The 22,065-nt window shown below is 40.7% G+C and overlaps 1 protein-coding gene across 3 annotated transcripts in view; it reads left to right on the top strand.

Moving 5' to 3' along the window:
* Positions 1-22,065, top strand: part of RBM33 (RNA binding motif protein 33) — a 162,701-nt gene that overhangs the window by 105,201 nt on the left and 35,435 nt on the right. Inside the window, exon 16 of one of the 3 annotated variants that reach the window (XM_067542720.1) lies at positions 18,965-19,186. In XM_067542720.1, coding sequence (XP_067398821.1) covers positions 18,965-19,186 — 222 coding nt within the window. Of the gene's footprint in view, positions 1-3,991; positions 4,636-18,961; positions 19,187-22,065 lie in introns of those variants that run through there. The other 2 variants (XM_067542719.1, XM_067542721.1) reach the window with 2 other exon arrangements.

Genomic DNA, 22,065 nt, shown 5'->3' with positions numbered 1-22,065 from the left:
CTGAGCACTGGTTGTATTGTTTTATTCTAGTCAGCGAGCAAATATCTATATCAGTGGTTTTCAACCTTTTTTTTCATTTGCGAACCCCTAAACATTTTTGAATGGAGGTGCAGATCCCTTTGGAAAACTTACACATAGTATGTGGACCCCCAGGGGTCTGTGGACCATAGGTTGAAAACAACTCATTTATATCAAATTTGATTGCTGTTTTTAAAAAGTTCATATATTAGGGGTTTAGAATGGTGTGAGAATTCAGAGGGCCTAACTGCAGGATTTCCCCAGAAAGAACAGGTCCCTGCTTTGCCTTGGACAAAAAAATGAAAAATAACATTTTTAGATTCTATGGTATCTTTTAGGAGAGAGTCAGTCTGAAAGATATCCATGCACTAATTGAGGAAACAGTTAGAACTGCACTAAGCAACAAACAGGTGGACATATGGAGTATGTTAGCAGGGGTTGTTTATTACCTCAGTTACAGAATCTGTTTCTCATTCTTTTCTCAAAATCTGATTCTTTTTTAAATAATAGAATTTAGCAAATGAGTAGCTCAAAATGTAGTCTTAGGAACACAGATACCTTGGTAAAGAGCACAGTGTATGTAAGCAAAGGGAGACAGATATCACTTGCAGTGTTTTTAAAAAGGAAGAGGAAATTAAAATGCTACAGAGACTTAAGCAGTTCTTTGACTACTTTTCATAAGGATTTTATTGCATTGCAAATCATTCTAAAATGTCTTGAATTGGATAGTTACATGGTGACTCTTAATGGTCCTCTTAACATTTTTAAAGAAACATATTAGCATGATGGAAAGAATATGTTTTGAGGATCTGGTTAGAGTAGAGGATGACTTTCTTTAGACATTTGTAGTAACTTGAATACAATAGAAGGAGAAAATACCAGAAGTTGTAGGTGATCTCTTCTGTTGGACTAAATAAAAATGTAATCGTGTTTTCAGGAATCCCATTGGCCTACACAAAGTGTGACTGGCTTATTTTATTCTTGGTTAATTCAACAAAAGCAAACAGGCCCCAACACTTCTTTTGTCTGGTAAAACAATACAATATCAAGCTGCAATCCCAGCTAGCAGTGCATAGAGGTCTCATATATGCATATAAATGATTGTGTAAGGTAAGGGAAAGATGTGGACAAATTGAAGAGCATCCAAAGAAGAGCAACAAATGATTAAAGTCTAGAAAACATGACCTATGGGGAAGATAGAAAAAACTGGATTTGTTTAGTCTGGAGAAGAGAAGACTGAGAGGGGACATAATAGTTTTCAAGTACATAAAGGTTGTTACAAGGAGGAGAGAGAAATATTGTTCTCCTTAATCTCTTGAGCATACAGGACAAGAAGCAATGGGCTTAAATTGCAGCAAGGACAGTTTAGGTTGGACATTAGGAAAAACTTCCTGTCAGGGTAGTTCAGCACTCTAATAAATTGCCTAGGGTGGTTGTGGAATCTCCATCATAGGATATTTTTAGGAGCAGGTTAGACAAACTCCTGTCAGGGATGGTCTAGGTAATACTTAGTTGGACCATAAGTGCAGGGGACTGGACTAGATGACCTCTCGGGGTCCCTTCCAATGATACAATTCTGTAATGTAAAAAGTGTCATGAAACTGTTTTTCTTAATGCTCTCTTTCTCCAGTGAACCACAAGTGATTTATTTTTAGCAACTATATACTAATGTTGCTTGCCATCAGATTTAACTACATTAAATACATGTTCTTGCTGCATTGTATGCTGTATAGACTTGCTCTTGTCCCATGAAAATTCAGTTCATATCAGCAGGATCATCAGTGTAGAACAGGTTGTCCATCCATGGTATGTAGTTGCTTTTCCTTGCCACCATGGAATGTTTGTTTTCTTTCAGACTATAGAAAAATGAAAGCAAGTGTTACAGTTAGCTATTTAACTCTGACCAGGTTGGTTAGTTAATTTTTTAATAGTTTGTCAGAAAGCTGAATCTATATTACTTTGTTCCATGTGCCGCACAGAGAAAATGGAAAATCTCAGCAGCAGGGGGGCAGTCTGGCCTGTTTTGATGCTCAATATTTTAAAAAGGATGAACAAATCTGATGATACAGAGCCCTGCAAACCATAAGGATCTCAAATCATCTTTATAACTCTGTTCTTTAGTACTGCAGCATACACCATTTATTACCACACCTTTGAGACACCCAAGTATTATTAAAGAACGCTTACTCCTTAATCTTTCTTCCTCAGTCTGAATTGGTCTTGCCTTACTTCCCTGCTGTCAGCTACCAGAATATCCTTTTATCTGTAAGCAATGACTTGATTCTGCAGCATAGCAGCCTCTCTGCAGCTGTCAAAACCACAGATTGTTTATACCCATTTCCCTTTCTCTCTAATTTTTGGTGCAGATGAAGTTTTTAATGCCCATGGAATGGTGAGATTGATACTGGTTAGGCGCTGTGCCAGGACATGTCTGTAGAAACTTGAAAAGTCCTCTCTTTCAGCAGACTAGCAATAGCACTGTGAATAATGCAGTGTCTTTGTAAAGAGTTATCTAATGGGGAATGGACTGAGATCATACTCATACTACCTTTTATCTAAATCAGCTTTTGCCAACAGTTCCTGTGGTAACTATCTACTCATTAGACTGACCACTGATACCCTAGTGGGTAGAACAGTAGACATAGTGGCATTATATGCTAATGCTGGGTTTTATTTAATCTCAAAGCACTGTACCAAATTTAATTTCTCTTAAGAAAATTGTCAGCTTTCTTGGTTGAAAATTACTTCGAGTACAGTGGCTCCTGTTTTTGAGCAAGAGCAAACCCCAGCATGAGTCTTTATTTTGTGTGCAGCAAGCCCTTTATATTACTAGGTGTTAGATACCCTAGCTGGTACCCTGACTCCAGATATGCAATATCCCCATATCTTTGAATAAAATAAGATAGCCTGTCAAAGTTGCGTATTTTACAGTTGGTACTCATGGGACAAATTGTCTTTGATGATTTCATGAAATCGCGATGCTTACCGATTGTTTCTTTAAAAGAACAAAAAAAAGAAACATATTATCTAATGTCTCTGACACAATAGATGCCCCAATATGTGCCTGGCGCAAGCCTCAAGAAAAAGAAGGCAGAAGATGATTCACACTTCCTGTATGTAAGACACTGCAATATTGACTGACATATCAGGGACTAGCAGTGTGATGCAAGGGGTTAATGCTAGGATTTATCCTTATTCATTCCATGTCACAGCTGTCCTTTTTACCAGAATCCTACTTCTTCAAACACTTTAATGCCAACCCTTTCTTTCATGCCTCTGTATGAGCAAGGAGGAATGCCTAGATGAGTGGCTTTCTAGTTTGATTGTACTTTTCAGCCTTGATAGTCCAAATATGCTTGGCAAACTTAGACTCTAATCTTTAGGACTTGAAGAGACTGTGTGATTAAGTGTTTAGTAGATATATTTGATATCAGGGCTTTGCTTTTTCTCAGAGATACACCACCTCTTTTGGCATAGCTTATCTGGCTTCAGTCTTACTTTGTTGTATATCTTCAGAACATCACGTCACTGGGTCTTAGATATGCAAGATTCACTTATTATTATTGTGCTGCTGTCCATGAGAAAAACTCTTGAGATTTGTCTGGCTCAATCAGAGGCCTGATTTCAATACTAGATAAAGAACAGAATAGGAATCAGACACGATAAGATCTTGAGAGGAAATACAGTAATAAATGGATATTTGTAGATCGGTATAGTAGATACTTCAAAAAAATATTTAAGTGCCGTTGAAATCTGTAAAACCAATAGGATAGGGCAGGGATGATCCTGGCCCTGAGGGGAGCAGGTTTGTACCCAATGTTCGCTCTATATGTCTTCAGTGTTAGAAGGTTATACAAACTGTGCATGCTAGACATGCCTATTGATTTGTCTGAAGTGGTCTTGGCATTGCATAATGTTTTAAAATCATTTTTGTATCATTGTCATCTTATATTATTGGGTGATCTCTCCCTAGCCAAAGACTGGTCTTCCTTGCTCAAAGTGATATGTCTAGGCCTCTGCGGCCCGAAAATGCTGACTCTTATGCTGGACCAAGAATACACCACTCTTTGTCTGTATGGAGATGTGCACTAGTGGGCCTTTTGCATAAATAACAATGTTCTGCTTTGGATTAAAAGTGAAGTCTTAGATTTTCATGAATTATGGCAATCACTGCCAGATATGTTGTCTGAAAAGCTTGACGGAAATAGCTGACAAACTATTTTGTTTGGAAATTCAGTCTGTAAGACTATATTCTTGGGTTGTATAAAAAAGAAAAAAGATTGAAGAGGGAGATAAAGGACAGATAGCTTTGCTTTATTTAGAATAGTGGTCAAGGAGGGAGGGAGTTGAACACTGAGTTCAAAAAAATGGGGAAAATGTTCTTGATTTAGACCATCATGTTGGCTGATGTAAATTTATCTACCAAGTGTTGCTTGATGTTTGTATTTGTTGTTTTGCTTGTATGTGTATTGTCCATGACAACCAATAAAAATTGTTTAAATAATTTAAATTTTTATAGCGCCTTTCATCCGAAGACCTCAAAAGTGCTTTTAGAATTATTAATTAAAATCTGCAAAAATTATGTGGCAAGAGGTATGTAGGGAGCTTTCAACCCATCTCTGAAATGGAGCACTGAGATTTGGAACATAAGAACTTCAGTGCAGCACAGTATAACAGTATAGTATAGGGAGGATAACATCAGCCTTAATACCCATCCCCACCATCTGAAAGAATGGTCTTGGGCACAGGTGGTAATGTCCATATCTTATTAGGTGCACAGGCAAAAACAATGTAGGCTAGCATTTTATATGGTATTTTAATGTCTCTTTTTCACACTTGCAACTTGGAGACAGCATCAAAAAGAGTGACACCCCGGAAGCTGCATTAATATAAATGTCATGGGGGTTAGAACTCAGTTAAAGGTGATGAAGGATGGACAGACTTCCAGTATATGTAAGATTTCAGCCTAGCAATATTTCTCACATTAGAATGTTCTTCCACCAAAAAACCCACCAGAATTCTTGTTCTGAAATAGTACAGTATAAAGGCACAGGTTGGTACAAAATATACAAGTGCCATTGGGTCATAGAGTAATATGGTCAATTGAGATGGAATATGTCATGATTTTCAGAAATTTTTGAGAGAGAAAGATAAGGATATTGCATGTTAATTGGGCAATATGCCTCATTATTGGGGTGGTAATAAAGAAGATACGAAGTAACACATGGGTAAAGGAGGAGTTAATGGGAGGGCAGTGCAAGAGGACAAGAGCAAGAGAAGAACTAGATGACACTTTAAAAAAGGCTAGCAATCAAATCCTGACCAAAAGGAAGCCATGTTTAATGGGATGTAGGTTAAGTTAGAAACTAATTTCCCTGCAAATAACAAGAACGTATGCAAAATAAAATGCTTCCTATTATCACCCTCAGAACAGGCTGAGGCTCCCTGTAGCTTTCACCTTTTCCTCCCCAGACCTTTAAAATTGTCAAAATGTCAATATACAGTTGTAAGACTAGGAGTAGATATGCTTTTCGTTGAGTACCTTAAAAGCAAATCATTTTATGGTGATTCCATCATTCCTTTAACATCTTAATAGAAAGTGTGCTGTAGTTTAATTGTGGAGTTTTGTACTGTAAAACAGTCTCTAGTGATGGGCCTGATGTACATTATTGCGACATCTAGTAGTAGTGGATTTCATAAGTGAAAATGGTAGAGTATGACCATGATCGTGTAACTAAAAATAAGTTGCTAATAGAAAAACTTATTTTAATGTGAAGATTGATCAGCATGGGGTTATTAGAGTGGGAAAGGATGCAGATTTGCCCCATTTGAATTTGGTGACTCTTAGAGCAATTAAATGCTTTAATATAAAATGTCAAAAGTTTAAGAAATTGGAGGAGTTAACCAATAATCTGGGTATGCCTTTGAGTCTAGAAGACTCTCAAACCACAAATGGAGAACTAATTAACTGAATAACATAAGTGGCATGAAAGACATAATGCTAGATGCTTGGGGCAGGACATTGCAAGAGTTGATTGAACAGATTTTTGTAGCCATAGCAGGGTGGTGCACACTTGGTTTCTGTTTTGGATTGGTTAAGAAATTGTCAATCTGCAGGGATTTGTTCTTTTTAGCAGCTCTAAGGCTGCAAGATCCATGTGGCTGAAGAGGACTACATTAATGCAAACTAGGAACCTTTTAGTTCAAGCCCCCAGCATCCACATGGAGGAGCTACAGCGCAGTACTTTAGTGCACACAGTGATTCATACCTCTCCATTGTCTGAACTGTGGAGCAGTGCAGACAAAGCCCAGAATGCCTTTACCTTGAGGTGAGACATTATATGAGGCTCCTTCAGAGACATAACTCTCAAATTTACAAGCTTTGACTTTTCTTTCAAGTCATTAGTTAGTCCTGCATGTAGATGAATACCGCAATCTGTTGAAGTGCCAACCAGAATTATTGGTTGTGGGCATAAGGCCAAGGGCATTTTCCTCCAGGAAAGTGGGGGCACAGTCAGAGGTCTCTAGAAATGAGCATCCTGGAAGTTTTACTGTTCTCTATTTAAAAGGAAATAGTATCAGGCGAGAATCCATCACCATTTTCATGGCATTAGTACATCAACTGTCAAAGGTACATGCTGTTGAAATGTGACACATCAGTGGCTCGCCAACTTTTAATGTGGGCGAAAAGAAACCAGCAATTTTAAGTTGAAGGAAACTTGAACCAGAAAAGCTAAGAATGAATTTGCTGACCTGGAAGCTTCAGTCAGTTCAGAACATAGCAGCTTGTTTTCTCAGCAGCACAGATCAACAAAAGCACATCATCTCAGTAATCTCTCTTCGCTGGCTTTCTGTTGAGTACTGCTTCAAGTTCAAAATTTTGGTTCTCATGTTGAAAGTCCTACATTAGGATGGCTCAAATTATCAGTGGGACTGTTTCACTGTGTAAAGTCGTGACCACAGTGACATTTCCACTAGTGTAGTGTCAAGCTTGTGCAGAGGAGGCAGAGTTGTTTTTAGTAGCTAGCTCACACTTCAAGAAGAGATCAGAATGGTGCATCTAGGCATGTTCAGAACCTATTATGACCTACCTTCTCATGTATACCACACCAAAATCATATTTTAAAACAAAAGAAGCATCTTATAGAATGGGGGAAAGTGAGATGCTGATCTTCTTGTGCTAACTTTAATAGAGTAAGAACATAAGAATGGCCACACTGGGTCAGACCAATGGGTCATCTAACCCAGTAGTCTGTGTTCCAACAGTGGCTGATTCCAGATGCTTCAGAGGGAATGAACGGGACAGGATAATTATGAGTGATCCATCCCCTATTGTTTAGTCCCAGCTTCTGGCAGTTGGAGGTTTAAGGAAACCCAATGCATAGAGTTGTCCCTTACCATCTTGACTAATAGTCCTTAATGGACCTATCCTCCATTAATTTATCTAATTATTTTTTGAAACCAGTTATACTTTTGGCCTTCACAACATCCCCTGGCAACATGGTTGGTTGTGCGTCGTGTGAAGAAGTACTTCCTTTTGTTTGTTTTAAACCTGCTGAATATGTATTTAGTTGCTCGGACAACTCGATAGGTGTGCTATAAGAATCGAGATTAAAAAGCTGACTGACTTTGCTGCCATCAGTTGAACCAGAGAGAGAGAGAACTACTCTTAGAGGTTTTCCAATAGAAATGCCTGACATTAAGATTTTCTTTGAAAGATGTACTGCACAACAGAGGAAACAGAATAGTGAAGAGTTTCTGTGGTCTGGCAGCCCCTGATGTTTTAATGGATGTTCTACCCCCAAAACAGGAATTTTCCACGACAAACCTCTTGTCTCCATCCAAAACATATCCACATAACAGATGTGCATACAACACACCATGTATTCTATGAAATGTGTTACGGGGCTTTCTTTACCTTTGCTAAAATAATAAATGCCCAGTATCCTTGGTCTGAAGTGATCTTTTTCTGTTGCTTCAAACTGCATTGTTTTGATGGAAGAAGGTGGATTTTAAAATAGAGGCACTATAACTCAGTAAAGGCTATGTGCATGGAAAGTTTCAAACTTCAGTTGATTTTACTGTAGCTTTGCAGTTACATTTACCTTTATTGGGGAATTTCCTGTACAGCACTCAATAACTCAGGCTTTGATTCTACCCTAGCAAAGTAAGTAGCCATAATTCTCCATTTCTGCAGTTACTGTAGTTGTAAAAGAGTAAAGCTGTCGCGTAGATAAGGCTCATACCCTTTTAATGTTTTCTAATCCTGTTTATGCTACAGCCTCTGTTATTACGAACAGCAATATACACCTTCAGGCAGAGACCAAGCAAGGATATTTTCAGCCCACTTTTGAGGGAGGCGTTCAGGGTATTCAGTACATCATTGCTCACTGAATGCCCTGCTGTAGTTTGTCTGAAATGTCTCTTTTTGTACTAAGCTGGAAAGGGAACAAGGTTATGTTGGGAATAGAAATGGTCAATTTTTTTCCTGTCCATTGTTTTGTATGGTATAATCTCTGTGTGTATATTTCTTCTGAGTAAGCTTGCTTCATGATCAAAATTTTAGGAATCATAAGGGGAAAAATACACATTTCCTCAAACCTCTGTTTTAATGCTCTGATTAGATTTAGAAAAGGTCAGTTCTTTCAATATAAATGGAGACTGCTTGGCTGGTCACCCAGTTATTTGATTTGAGTCAGGCTTAATCTAACCTTATGTCTGCCAGACATATGCTTTTCTTTTTGTGTGTGAGAGTAAATAGTTGGAACTGAGATAATTAATTTCTGTCTTGGATTGCTCATCAGTACTGAATTTCTCTTTTAAACAGAGATGGCTATAATCCAGTGTGGGTGGAGAGAGCAAACTGGGAATTGTATTGTGTTATTGCTGTTCTTTCATTTAAAAAGTAATGACCAGCATCAGGCATGTCCCACTCAGGCAGAACACTGAACTTGAGTCTCTGAAGACCTGTGGCTGTTCTGCCACTGACTTGTGTGTTGTTTGGTAATTATGCCTTATTCCTTTCCGTTTGTGTTAATTTCTCGGTCTTTAAAATGGGAATACTACTTGCCACCTTTGTAAAAGTACTCTCAGTATCTACAGATAAAAAATGGTACAAAAGTTTCTTTGTCTTCCTATTGTTCTCATAATACTATTGATATTATATCCTGGAACATTCCTTAGCTGCTTTTCTTACACTTTAGGGTAGACATGAGTGTTTTTTTTTTTTAAGTGTTTATTTCTGTGTATTACACGATTGTGTTGGCGCACACACTGCTGTGTGGACTTTAGTCTTTTTGACTATAATTGATTGTAGTATCAGTTTAAAATCTATTTACATACACAGACCTATATAAATATATCACAAGATATAATGACTACATTCTGCCTTGAAGGAGGATGAACTTAGTGATCTAATGGGTATTTTCTCTCAACTGCTGTGATCTGTAAAGTGACTCTTTTCTGGAAATACTGACTTTTAAACTGCATATGGAGTATTTCTTTGTAATTTAATTTTTTCTTGGGGCTGGGTGTGAGAAAAAGACCATTTGGGGCTTTGAGATTTTTAGTTTAAGATTTAAGACTTCATCTTTTACCACATACTCTTTTTGCATTATGGTGTCGGTTAAACAATAGGCCCACAGAATGAGGTGAGCATATCAGAAGCTCTTTTGTTGTTGTTGCCTCTCTGTTTTTGTATGTGATATACCTAAAGTAAATAAACTTAGGTTGATTTGTAAAGTGCTTTTACTGCACATCCATTTACTGTTGGGTGATTTTTGAATTAGCTTTATAAAGATTACATGGATAGACACAGCATTGTAGTACTTAATAGAAACCTGTGCAGTGAGGTCTATGGCTGCAAGATCAGTAACAGTGCCAATGACAGTGAAGTATGGCCTTATCGAAAGGAGAATGCATAAGAGGCTGCCCTGGGACACTACACCACTGTCCTTCTGTGTATCCTGACAATGTTATCTGTCCTCTCAGTACGGAGTATCAAATGTCTGTCATGAGTATAGAAATTAATTTAATGTCACCTGAAGACATGCAATTAATCTTTTAGAGGTTTTCATAATACCTTTACAGAAAGAGTTGCCAGTTTGGCGGATTTGGATTTTGGGGTTTAGCAGAAGATAAGGCAAATTAATTTTTCATCAGGGTTAATACAAGCTAGCAGGGCCACAAAGGCTGAGAAAAATGGTTGGGGAATTTGTCAAGTGTTGTCACTCTAGAATAATGCTGCTTAACGTCTGATAGGTGTAATCAAGAGTTGAGATTTCTATAGAGAGGGATTAATCAATTTGCTCACTACAGAATGCAAGTTGGTGATATCGCTCCTTCATGGGGTTTAAGAATGAAAATAAGATTTGATCTGTCAAATTGCAAGAAGCGCTGACAATATCAATGGGCATTTTTATCAGTACATTTTTAAAGCATTTGTTATAAATAAATTTGTTCTGCTAATGTTGGTGGCAAACAAACTTCATCTGTATTGTAAAACTGTCATAACATCCATGATAGAGTACAATGCCCGAGCTTACTAAATTCAGGCACCCCTCTTAAAAAGACCTTCCTATGTAGAACTCATATTTTTATATTAAATTAAGACTTAAATTTCTGCAGACACAAAAAATTGATAATATTTCAGTCATTTATTTTATAGCAACCATTTTGAAATATGGTCATAATCTCTCTCTGACAAATCTGATTTAAAATCACTGACATGCATGAATGAAATGATTTCTGTTCATTGCACTGTTTTAGAATACTCTGCAAATATGTTCTTTAGCTTTAGAAGTTTGAAAAAATATTCATAATATAGACCAAATCCCTTCTTTTGAGTTTTCATTTTTTTTAATTATATTCAGTATTTAAAACTAGTAGGTGATGTTTAAGTGTGGGTTTTCTTTGACAAATAACCAGTTTCCTTTCTGTTCCAAAGACTTTCAGGTGAACAGAGAGAACTCTTGTTACACATAGCAGCTTTTGTCATGACTGCCATTTAAACCCAGTTTTTCAGGGTTTTGACCAGAAATGTTCACTCCTGACTGTAAATTAGCAATTGGGGAACAAACTTTGGATAAAATTTGATAATTCAAATTGTGAAGGGGAAAAAGTGGTTTGCCCTTTAGAATTTAAAGGGCAGCCAATATCTATCTCAAGAAAATATTTTTTCGTTATTGGCATTCAGACTAAGGGTGAAATTCTCCCCTGGATAGAAGCAGTTCACCACTTAAATCATTCCACTTAAATCCTTAATATAGGATTGAGGATCCTATATTGAGGAGCCATGTGTTTGCTGTGTGGATAGGGGTAAATCTCACCTAAAGTGTCAAAACTTTGTGCATCAAAGTGTATATGATAGAGTAAATTAATGATAGACATATCTTTGCAAGATCCGGTGTTAAAACACGTATCCCAAAAGTCAGGTGTTTTTATTAACTTCTTAAAATCAAACTAGATTTTGGGGACAGAAGTTAAAATTGAGTGTGGGTCTGCTAGTCCCTTTCTTCTACCCCGGGTGTTGAACATTTTTAATAACAAAAAATAGGCTGGCAAAAAGTTTTTTAAAAAAGCCCAGATAATTTGTAAGAAGTTTTCAGGTTTTTATTTTTACTTATAAGAAAAATAAGCAAGAATTAAGAGACCTAACAATTATACTAGGATCTACCAGAGACACTAGCATCTCAGCCGTATCCAGGTACAGGCTGTGGGCCTGATTCTTCAACAACCAATCACCTGCTATGGCCCAGGTATCAAAGAATCTGGCATCAAGCAGGATTCAATACCCTACCCCCTATTCCATCTACCATTCTGCCATGAACCAGTGAACCTTACCAAATTTTAATATGCAGATTAGAAGCTCCACTACTGTATGTATTGCATTTGCCCTCAGAATCCCAACTTAATATTTCCTCTCGAAGGAAAATTGGGAGCCAGCAAGTAATATGTTTTCCATTTTTCTTTATAGATAGTATTCAAACGTTTTCTGAGGTTGATGCCATAGCCCATCAGGGATAAGTTATCTGTAAAGGTTATTTTTGTAGCATGAAGTCCACATGTTCTGACTCTGAAGTGTGTGTAGTTGATGTATCAGCATTACAGGCTTAGTTTTTCAGGCTTACACCTTGTGAAAACTGGCATCGATTGTGTCCATTATAAGGAATTGGACTGAGAGGGTGAGGTGGATAGATTCTGATATTGGAACTGAGATCATAAACATTGGTCATTTTCACCTTGTGCTACCATTTTTGGCTTTGATCAGCTAAATATGTAACAAACTGAAATTAATAGTACTAAAATGAATTTGTTTTTGGGTTAGGGATCGTGGGTAGTATCAGTGGCCAGTGAAAGAGACAGACAGGGACAAATGAGCTCAACCCCTAAAAATAAAGAGGCAAAGAAACTAGACCTCTTTGGACATAAAATTTTATTTGACTGCTTGTCTACAGCTTCACATTTCAAACCAATAGGCACTCTTGGGGAGATATGCTTTCAATGTCTGGCATTCAATGTCAAAATTCGCTGAGCCCCAGGAGTCGAAATTAGAGTTCCAGGCCATTTTGGAGGAGGGAGAGACAATAGCGAGGGCATCTCTCCAGGCAGCCATTGATGCCGCAGACTCGGCATCATCAACGAGGAGAGCTTCATGGCTATAATCATCCAGTCTGTCAGCGGAGGTCCAGCAGTCCATCCAGGACTTCCCCTTTGACGGCACAGCCCCCTTCTCTGATCAGACAGACGCCAGGCTGCATGGGCTTAAAGACTGCAGGTCCATGGGGTTATACACTCCCTGGGGTTATACACTCCTCAGGTGTCCAGGAAGCATTTCTGGCCTTAACACCAGCATCAGTTCATGAATCACTCCAAGAGCAAACCCTATAGAAAGAGGAATGAAGATGCTGTCAAAGCCAATCTTCCTCTGCAGCTTCGAGCCAATACCCATCGGGTGGCAGACAGAACTTTTGAGGGTCTTCCCAGGGGCAACTTAACAATCTCAGGACAGGATCCAGCCTCACTTATTTTCTCAAACCGCCTTTCCTCCCTACATGGTCAGTGATAATATTGGAGAAGTGGGTCCTAAGCACCATCTCAACGGGCTACACCCTCTGGTTTATTTCTCTCCCTCCCTCCCACCGCCCATCACCCTTCTCACGAACAACTTCTCATCCAGGAGGTGCAAACCCTCTTGCAGGCCTGCCAACCCTCCGCCGCCTCATTTCCTTCTTACCGCCCGTGATGGTCGCTGGAGCTTAGCTGCCCTTGCTTATCAAGTGCTTCCATCATGTTTGTTCTTTAAGTATCTGTGAATAGTTTCAGTATTTCTCAGAGTTGTGCGAAAGATCAAACAGGACAAGGCATCGGTGATTCTGATAGCCTCAGCCTGGCCTCGGCAGTACTGATATACCTTGCTGCTCGATCTTTCTGTGGACAACCCAGTCACCCTCCCACTCTTACCCAATCTTATTACGCAGGATCACAGGACACTTCTCCACCCTAACCTCAGATCCTTTCACCTTATAGGCTGGAAGCTCCATGGTTAAATCCTTTGGAGCTAACTTGCTCAGAATCAGTGAGGGAAGTACTGTTCGGTAGTAGGAAGCCCTTCACAAGGGCTACCTACCAGGCTACGTGGAAAAGGTTTTCGGTATGCATTTCTGAGAAGGACATCCAAGCCCAATCAGCTCCAATCCCCACAATCTTGGATTACTTGTTGCACCTAAAACAGCGGGGTCTAGCGCACTCGTCAATAAAGATACACCTAGTGGCAATTTCTGCCTTCCATCCCGGGGTGGCAGGCCACTCGGTTTTTGTTGATGTGATGGTATCGTGATTCCTGAAGGGCCTAGACAAGGCTGTAGCCTCCTACTCATGAACCGGTCCATCCTTGGGATCTCAATCTTGTTCTCTCACAGTTGACGGGACACCCCCCCCCCCCACCCACCCCCCCCCCATTCGAGACCCTGGCATCTTGCTCCTTGTTATACTTATCCTGGAAAGTGGCATTCCTAGTAGTCATCACTTTGGCCAGGAGGGTTTCCAAACTCAGGGCACTCACATTGAAGCCACCGTTCACTGTGTTTTTTAAGGACAAGGTTCAACTCCTTCCCCATCCAGCTTTCCTGCCAAAGGTGGTATCCCAGTTTCACTTAAACCACGATATTTTCCTACCAGTCTTCTACCCAAAGCCCCATGCTGACAGTCGGGAATGTAGACTGCATTTCCTGGATGTCAGAAGGGCCTTGGTCTTTTATGTAGAGAGAACCAAACTGTTCAGAGAAACCACCCAGCTTTTTGTGGCACTGGCAGAAAGGATGAAAGGTCTTCTGGTCTCTTCACATAGAATCTCTTTGTGGATTACCTTGTGCACCAGGGCCTCCTATGACTTGGTCAAGGTACTAGCTCTTAAGCTGACAGCCTATTCAATGAGAGCCCAGGCCTCATCGGCAGCCTACCTGGCCTAGGTCCCAAATCAAGACATCTGCAGAGCAGCCACGTGGTCTACTGTGCATACGTTAGCTGCTCATTATGCAATCACTCCACAAGCTAGAGATGACGCAGCTTTTGGAAGAGCAGTGCTCCAATCTGTAGTTTGATAAACTCCGACCTTACCTCCTTGGTCTGGCTTGGGATTCACCTACTTGGAATTGACATGAGCAAGCACTCGAAGAAGAAAAGACGGTTACTTATCTGCAACTGGTATTCTTCGAGATGTGTTGCTCATGTCCACTCCAAGACCCACCCACCTACCTCTCTGTTGGAGCCAATCGGCAAGAAGGAACTGAGGAGGCTGAAGGTTGGCAGGCCCCTATATAGAGCGCCATAGCAACGCGACTCCAGTGGGCACCAAAGCCAACCCTGAGGGTACTTCTGAGGGAAAACTTTCCGGCGAACTGTGCATGCAGCGCGCGCACACCTATTTGGAAGTGACATGAGCAACACATCTCAAAAAACACCAGTTACAGGTAAGTAACAGTCTTTTCCCCTACATCTAAGGAGGGAGGGGTTCTATTCCTGTTACTTTCTGATCCCAAAAACCAAAGGAGGCTTGAGACCCATGCTGGACTTGAGATGTCTTAACAAGTATCTCAGGGAGCTAAAATTCTGTATGGTTTCCTTAACATCTATCATTCCCTCTCTAGATCCAGGAGGCTGGTATGCCACCCTTGATCTAAAGGACGCATATTTCCATTTTCCAGGGCCAAAGGCACTTCCTATGATTTGTAGTGGGAGGCAATCACTACCAGTTTACAGTCCTCCCCTTTGGCCTCTCGACCGCTCCAAGAGTATTTACAAAATGCATGGCGGTGGTGGCTGCTTACCTCATATGTCAGGGAATCCAGATTTATCCTTACCTCGATGACTGCCTCATCAAAGGTCGATCGGAGGGCCAGGTCCGAAGCGATATCATGGTGCTGTGGACAACTTACCAAAACCTGGACCTGCTGGTAAACGAGCAGAAATCCACATTAGTGCCCATACAGAGGATAGTGCCCAGTTCATTGGAGCTCTCCTCGACTCCACACGAGCCAGGGCGCCTTTACCTCAAGCCAGATGCCAGGCCTTATCGGACCTGATCCTCCAGGTCACTACCTACCCCTTCACCATGGCGAGGGTCTGTCTTGGGCTGTTGGGCCATATATTTGCGTGCACTTATGTGGTTCAACATGTGAGACTTTGTCTCAGGCCTGTCCAAACTTGGCTTGCATCGGTTTACTTCCCATCAAGACAGAACATAGACATGGTTTTCACAATCCCACTGCGGGTACTTACCTCCCTTGCCTTGTGGGCGATCCCTGCGAACGTGACAGAAGGATCCCCTTCACTTACCTTGGTGTCAGATGCCTCAGACCTGGGCGGGGAGCCCACCTTGGTTGTCGCAGGACTCAGGACCTCCGGTCCCCGGAGGAGCTGGCAATGCATAAACATCAGGGAGCTCAGAGCGATCCATCTAGCTTGCGAGGTGTTCCTCCCACAGATGTCGGGAAGGATAGTGCGTGTTCTGATGGACAACACAGCAGCAATGTGTAATACATTAATAAGCAAGGAGGGGCACAATCTCCAGCACTGTGCCAGGAAGCATTGGTCCTATGGGACTTCTGCATGGGACACGCAATCACCCTGGAAGCCTCTTATCTCCTGGGGTCAAGAACTCACTGGCAGATCACCTCAACAGGTCTTCCTTCTCTCACCACGAGTAGTCCCTCCACCCGGAGGTGGCAAGGACCATCTTCCAGAAGTGGGGGACTCCCCAAGTTGACCTGTTCACGACCAGGCAGAATAGGAAGTTGCAATGGTTCTGCTCCTTGAGAGCGCAAGACAGTGATGCCCTGTCCAACGCCTTTCTCCTTCGATGGTTGGGGGGCCTCCTGTACGCCTAGCCTCTGATTCCTCTGTCCCTCTTGATCTTTATGAGGACCTGATGGATAAGAGTGCAGGTTATCTTGATTGCACCAGTATGGTGGCAACAGCACTGGTCTGGCACACTTCTGGACCTAGCGGTGACCTCCCCTTGGATGCTCCCAGCCTGTCCGAACTTGATCTTACAAGATCACGGTCAACTACTGCACCCAGACTTGGCCTTCTTAGATCTGACAATGTGGATGCTGCATGGTTGAACCAGGAGAAACAGGCTTGCTCAGCTCACGTCCAAAGAGAGCAGGAAGCCTTCCACTAGGGTCACTTACCTGCCAAAATGGAAATGTTTCTCCAGCTGGGCGAGGGAGCATGAACTTTCCCCATCCCGAGCACCTTTACCATCCATCCTGGAATACTTACTCTTTCTGAAGCAGCAAGGTCTAGCACTGTCGTCACTCAGGGTACATCTGGCAGCCATCTCAGCATTTCATGCTCAAATCCAGGACAGTTCGGTCTTCTCCCACGAACTGACAGTTAGATTCTTGAAGGGGCTAGAGAAACTCTTTCCCACAAGTCAGAGATCCAGTCCCTCCATGGGACCTCAATCTAGTTCTCTCCAAGCTTACGTGGGCACCGTTCGAGCCTATGGTGTCCTGCTCCCTTCTTCACTTGTCCTGAAAGTTTGCCTTCCTGGTAGGGATTATGTCAGGAAGGCGTGTGTCTGAGATCGAGCCTCCCTACACTATATTCTTCAAAGACAAGGTCCAATTGAGACCCCATCTGGCGTTTCTGCCCAAGGTTGAGTCAGTTTCACATTACCCAGAACATTTTCCTGCCAGTGTTCTTCCCTAAGCCTTACAGCTCTCAGGAGGGATGGAGCCTTCATATTCTAGACGTCAGATGAGTGCTAGCATTTTTTATAGAAAGGACTAAACCTTTCCGGAGGTCAACTCAACTCTTCGTAGTGATAGCCTATCACATGATGGATCGGCCACTTTCATCACAAAGGCTTTCCTCTTGGATCACCTTCTGCATTCGTATGTGCTATGAGCAAACAAAGGTCACATCCCTAGCTTCTCTGACAGCCCACTCAATGAGAGCTCAAGCCTCCTCGGCGGTTTTCCTGGCCCAAGTGCCGATACAGGATATCTGTAAGGCAGCAACTTGGTCCTCTGTGCATACCTTCGTGCCCCACTATGCTATTGTACAGCAGGCACAAGATGATGCAGGCTTTGGCAGGGCGGTTTTGCAAATGGCACATCCCTGAACCCCCACAGCCAGAGGCACTGCTTGTCAGTCACCTAGCAGGCACTCGAAGAAGAAGATGGTTACTAACCTTGTGTAATGGCATCTTATATACTGGCATGTATGTGCACCACTGCAGGGGCAGTAGAGCCAGCCATAACAGGGCTACTGAGGGGAAAAAATCTCTGGTACCGGTGCATGTAGCGGGCGCACACACACCTAATGTGGAATGGACCTGAGTAACACATCTTGAAGAACAACAGTTACAGAAGGTTAGTAACCATCTTTTGAGTGTTTTGGCTGGATTCCCCTTAAACTGTTAGTGTTGTTGCATTAGCATTGCAAGCTAGATTCTCCATTGAAACACATTATAATTGTGAGGCTGCCTAATCCTTTCTCAGGTTCCCATAGTAGACAAGTTATGTTGCCTCTTGCTGTATGTAATCTTCAGACAGCTGTATATGGACTGTAAACTTGGTGGGAAAGGTGGACATGTATGCACAAGAGAGAACCACCTGTTCCATAGGTGGAAGTAGCTAAGGATCTGCACACCTCTACTCTTTTCTTGTAGGCTCCTCTCTTCTACCCCTCGTCCGTATGCTTGAATTGCGTAGACAGCTAGTTTTCGGAAGACTGTAGTACTTCCATATATTACTTCAGAGGTTGAGCCAGGGCCAGGGGCATGGTTTGTCACCTCTGTTTTTGTTTTTGCTATTTTTTTAAAGAGAGAAAGAAAACAAAAATACTTGGAGAAGGAGACTACTTAGAGGCTTATTGTGGTATTTTGGCTATAAACAGGCAAGCATAAAGATGCGCTTAATAAAAATCACTAACCTTTAGGTTTGGAAGGTTTGCTTTGTTTGAAAGATGTGCAAGGGTCAGATTGGTTCCTGCTTCACTCAGACTGCTTTGCCCCTGTCTGTATGTCGTCTATATACTTTGTTCCTTAAAAATGTAGTTTGCGGAGCTTAAATGTATAGTCTGAAAAGTTAGAACTGTTGTGAAGAATGAATAGTTGGGTTCTTGGATAAATAATAGGATGTTTTCACTGTCTACTGAAAGGAAGAAATTGAAAAACACAATGAATTGACTATAATACTAGATGTAGTATTTTTTATTTATTTTTTGCATTATGAATTTTTTAACTAAGCATAGTTTCCAGCTGAAGTGTGTACATACATCCTTCTCTTATAGACGCTAGTCTGATTTAATATGCAAGTCTGTGTTCTTCTAATTCTCTGTGTGCTAACAAAGTTCTCCTCCACAGCAGGTCTCACAGGAAGAAAATGTTTGCATTGAGTAGATACTGAACAGCTTGTTCTGTTTTTGATTTCAGCAGGAGGGGGAAAATGTTGGCTTTTTGCACCCAGAGGGCCAGCCCCAACGGCTCCAACAACCTCCAGAACTGAGACAGCAGCCAATGCGGAAGGTCACATTGACAAAGGGACCACTCCAGCAGCAGCAGCAACAGCAACAGCAGCAGCAACAGCAACAAGGACAGATACATTCAACAGTTCCACAAGGAGTCAAAAACATCCAGGGGATTCATCAAGCTAAAAAGGTGATTTTTAGATGCATTATTGCTGCTAGGATCTTTATTATTTGCTGAATGAGTTGCTATATTAACGTTAGCGTTATTTAAGAAATAACCAGAATCCTTACTAGCACTGAAGAAATTGAAACTGTAACTGCCCGTGTAAAATTATTAATGGAGGACTGGATGACGCAGGAGATTGATAAGGGGATATAAAACTTTTAACCTGTAGGATGCTTATTTGAATTCAGCCCAGGTTGGAAATGCCTGAAAGTTGTTCCCATCTGATGGTGGTTCTGTGGCCTGTGTAAATTCTGTTAGGTGATGTCCATCCAGTATTCCAATGGAGGAATATCCACTACTTGAAAATAACTATCACAGCTGACAGTTTCTAGCATGCTTTTTGGCATCATGAGCAGAAAGGCCAAAGACTGAATGGATATGGAAACTGAACTACTACTACTCATCCCAGAAGCGGTCACAAGTTAGGCTATTTATTCTGTGTATTCGTCTGGTGGAAAAGGGATTAGCACCATCAGGGTGGTATTTTCCATTAAGATTATAGATATAAATTAAGTGCTAATTAATTTTTAATAGTGGAAACATAGTTATTAAGCATATTATGTTTACTGCCTGGGTAAAACTAAGTAGGTGTACCTCTGTTTGTAAAAATCCTACCAAAAGCCTGGGTCAGCGTTAAATCCTGGAACAGTGATCAAGTATGAGAGATAGTAGCTGTAAATTTTCCAAAGTACTTTTGGCATTTTACTTTTTTCTGTTTCATGCATTAGGCTATATTTACATGGCACAGCTGTACCATATATATACCCTTTTGTCACAACATTCTACTTTCAGCACAGAATAAGTATTTGGACCTCCACTAAGGTAAACGTTTTGTAAATGTAGATTACTGAGACAAGGAACCTTTATGGGGCAGTCAGTACTTTTGCGAGGTATAGATTTCTTTGTGGACCAGGCAACCAGCTTATTTTTTTTCCCCATATTGTGACTTATCTATTTTGGACTCATATAAGGAACCATCCCTCTAGTACTGCATATTCTGTAGTTGGTGCAAGTCTTAAGCAAAACAAAAATCTCAAAACAAAAGTCAGTTATTCGTACACTTCTGAAAGCAGCTCAGCACTTCTTGTACAACAATGCCAGTGTGAAGTAAGCCGTTACAATTGACCTTCAAAGCAAACACAAAAATTGAGTTAAGAACCCATTTGCTGAATTCCCCGCTAACAAGGCTCTCAGAAGCATTCAGCACATAAATAAGTTTTAACTGTTTTTAAATTCATTCCTATTTGTGTGATCTCCTTGGTACTGTCATGTTCACGGAAGAGATCCCATAATGCATGAGTCTGTGACATCACAGGTACCAGAAATTTCCTTGCAGTCTATGGTATTTGTAAGGTCACTGACTGATGCATTCTGGGATCTTTGTTGTGAATCTGAAAGTGCCAAGAGAATTTTAGAGGGAAAATATATATATATATATATATATATATATATATATATATATATATATATTTATTTATTAGTTGACTTATTTCTGCGCTTGTCCTCTACCTGCTGCATAATGATGGCATTCATCACATGAAACTAAGCTAAAGCAAAACAAACATACACCTGCAGTTCACCTTAAGTGCAGTCAAACATTGCACTGCCTATTGTTCTGGAGCCTGTTTTTATTTAGAGTGAATTATATTGAATATCACTGGGTTCTTGTAAATTTCAGAAGGAGCAGCACCTGGAAGACATTTCTCCTGGGAACAGAAGTTGTTTCCTCGAAAGCTCTTAGTCTTCTGATGTTAATTATATTTGCCAGAGACAATTGAAGAATCAAGCTCAAATCTGGTGTAATGCTGCCATATATTACTTTCTCTGCTATTTCATCTTGTCCTGCCAGGCATGGTTAATATTAGGATATTTAATTTTAGTTGTCATAAGTATGTTTCTGACAGTGACTCAAGACCACATGCACGCTGTTAATCAAATTAGACTTTAATTCTGCAGTAAGAACCCCAGAATAATGCATACTTCCCTGTTCCCCCAAGCTTTCATCCTTTGGTCCGGTCCAGTGCAATCAGTAGTGTTTTTATTCCTTTGATATTCAGTTTTTGTGCTGTCCCCAAATTAAACAGTGATTGACAGTAATTACTCCAACCTGACAATACCCCGCAGGACCCCATCACAACATCCACACTACATCCAATGATAATGTGAAGAGCATTATTTCACTGTTGCTTATTTTAGGAGAAACTTCAAGATAGTTAACATGTTAACATTTTAGGGAGGGTCCTCATTAATTTTCCAAGTCATCTCTCCAGTGAGATGACCAGAGACAGTTCACATCTCTCATAGCTATTGCTTCAAAAACTGTCTGCAGAATCAGGCAGATGTTAAGGCTTTGGTTACGTCTGGTTTACATTTTGAAAATTGTCTTTGCAATCATAAAAGCCTGGACCACCTATATTTTATTTTTGTCATTTGTTTGTTTATTGTAATGGAAGCTTAGATTCTGAAACAGAATTCTGCAGCAAATTCAGAAAAGACAATTACGTGGCATTTATGCAACTGCAAAAGTGCATTATGCATGAGGTTCTGCATTAACTCTTAGTCAATGTTGCTATCAGTACTATAAAAGAATTAGCACCAGCTTTTACAGCCAGGGACCCTTCCGATACTGTATTGGTTTTATAAATGTGTGAAAGCTAGTTTCCTCTTTTCCTCTAAAAATGGCTTGCTGTTTTCATTATGGAGATGGTATTGATAAACCGTTACTAGGGTTAAAAGCTTGATGGTGACTTTTCCTAAGAGTCATAGGTTGTCTCCCCACCTCATTTGCTTCCAAAAAAGCTGTTCAGTGCTAGTGTATGGGGCCAGTGAATTCTATGACCCTG

The sequence above is a fragment of the Emydura macquarii genome, unplaced genomic scaffold (genome assembly GCF_026122565.2).
Source record: "Emydura macquarii macquarii isolate MOO-44397 ecotype Brisbane River unplaced genomic scaffold, CSIRO-AGI_Emac_v2 contig_719, whole genome shotgun sequence".
NCBI lineage: Eukaryota > Metazoa > Chordata > Testudines > Chelidae > Emydura > Emydura macquarii.
The sequence above is the reverse complement of the archived record's forward strand: the minus strand, read 5'-3'. Positions and strand labels throughout refer to the sequence as shown.